This window comes from Lipotes vexillifer, unplaced genomic scaffold (genome assembly GCF_000442215.2).
Source record: "Lipotes vexillifer unplaced genomic scaffold, Lipotes_vexillifer_v1.1 scaffold1306, whole genome shotgun sequence".
NCBI classification, from domain to species: Eukaryota; Metazoa; Chordata; class Mammalia; order Artiodactyla; family Lipotidae; genus Lipotes; species Lipotes vexillifer.
The window spans coordinates 1,336,646-1,337,375 of NW_006786512.1; the positions used below are offsets into that span (position 1 = coordinate 1,336,646).

Here is a 730-nt window from a genome sequence, read left to right on the forward strand (position 1 = left end):
TTCAGCAGCTCGTCAGAAAAGGCAAGTGGAAAAACTTACCTTCTTAATTCATGGAGTTAACTTTGCTTGGGATGTGATTGAGTCTAATTTTATTCTGTCTTCTAATCACTCCCTTCAGGTGACACTTCAGAGGAGATGAGCGTATATGCGAACTTGTTTAAGGAAAACAACATTACAGGAAAGCGACTGCTGCTTCTCGAGGAAGAAGACTTGAAAGACATGGGCATCGTCTCCAAGGGGCATATCATCCATTTAAAGGTACCTCCAAGGGAGAACATTCAGTCAGCACATCTTTATTGAGCTCCTACTGTGGAGCAGGTCGTGTGTCATGTTAGAGGCTGAGCTGGTGGTCACAGTGTAGAAACACCAGCTGATCATTAGCTGCTGCCCCCATGGGACCCCTACTCCCCTTCATAATCCCAGAACAAAGGGTTAATACCTGGTCCAGCAGAAGTCCCATGGATACACCTGCATAGAACCCCCGTGCCCTCAGGAAGTCTCTAGTCTAGTGGAGAAGACAGTCACTAATCATGCAAAAACGGTAACATGGCAGCTGTACGAAGTGCCACAAAGGAGAGCTGAGGCTGGGCTGAGGGAAGGCTTCTGTGCAGATGTTATGATGGAGTCGAGAGCTGAAGGGCCAGGAGGTGTAAGCGGGTGGAGGGTTTGGGGAGGAGGTGTTTTGGCGGGAGGCTCTGCCTGTGGAGGGGCCTCAGTGTGGGAGGAAGCG

The 730-nt window shown here is 49.7% G+C and overlaps 1 protein-coding gene across 1 annotated transcript in view; it reads left to right on the top strand.

Annotated features, from left to right (window-relative positions):
• MAP3K20 (mitogen-activated protein kinase kinase kinase 20) overlaps nucleotides 1-730 on the top strand; it is a 183,197-nt gene that overhangs the window by 144,921 nt on the left and 37,546 nt on the right. The window contains exon 13 of the mRNA XM_007458847.1: nucleotides 117-258. Coding sequence (XP_007458909.1) covers nucleotides 117-258 — 142 coding nt within the window. The remainder of the gene's footprint in view (nucleotides 1-116; nucleotides 259-730) is intronic.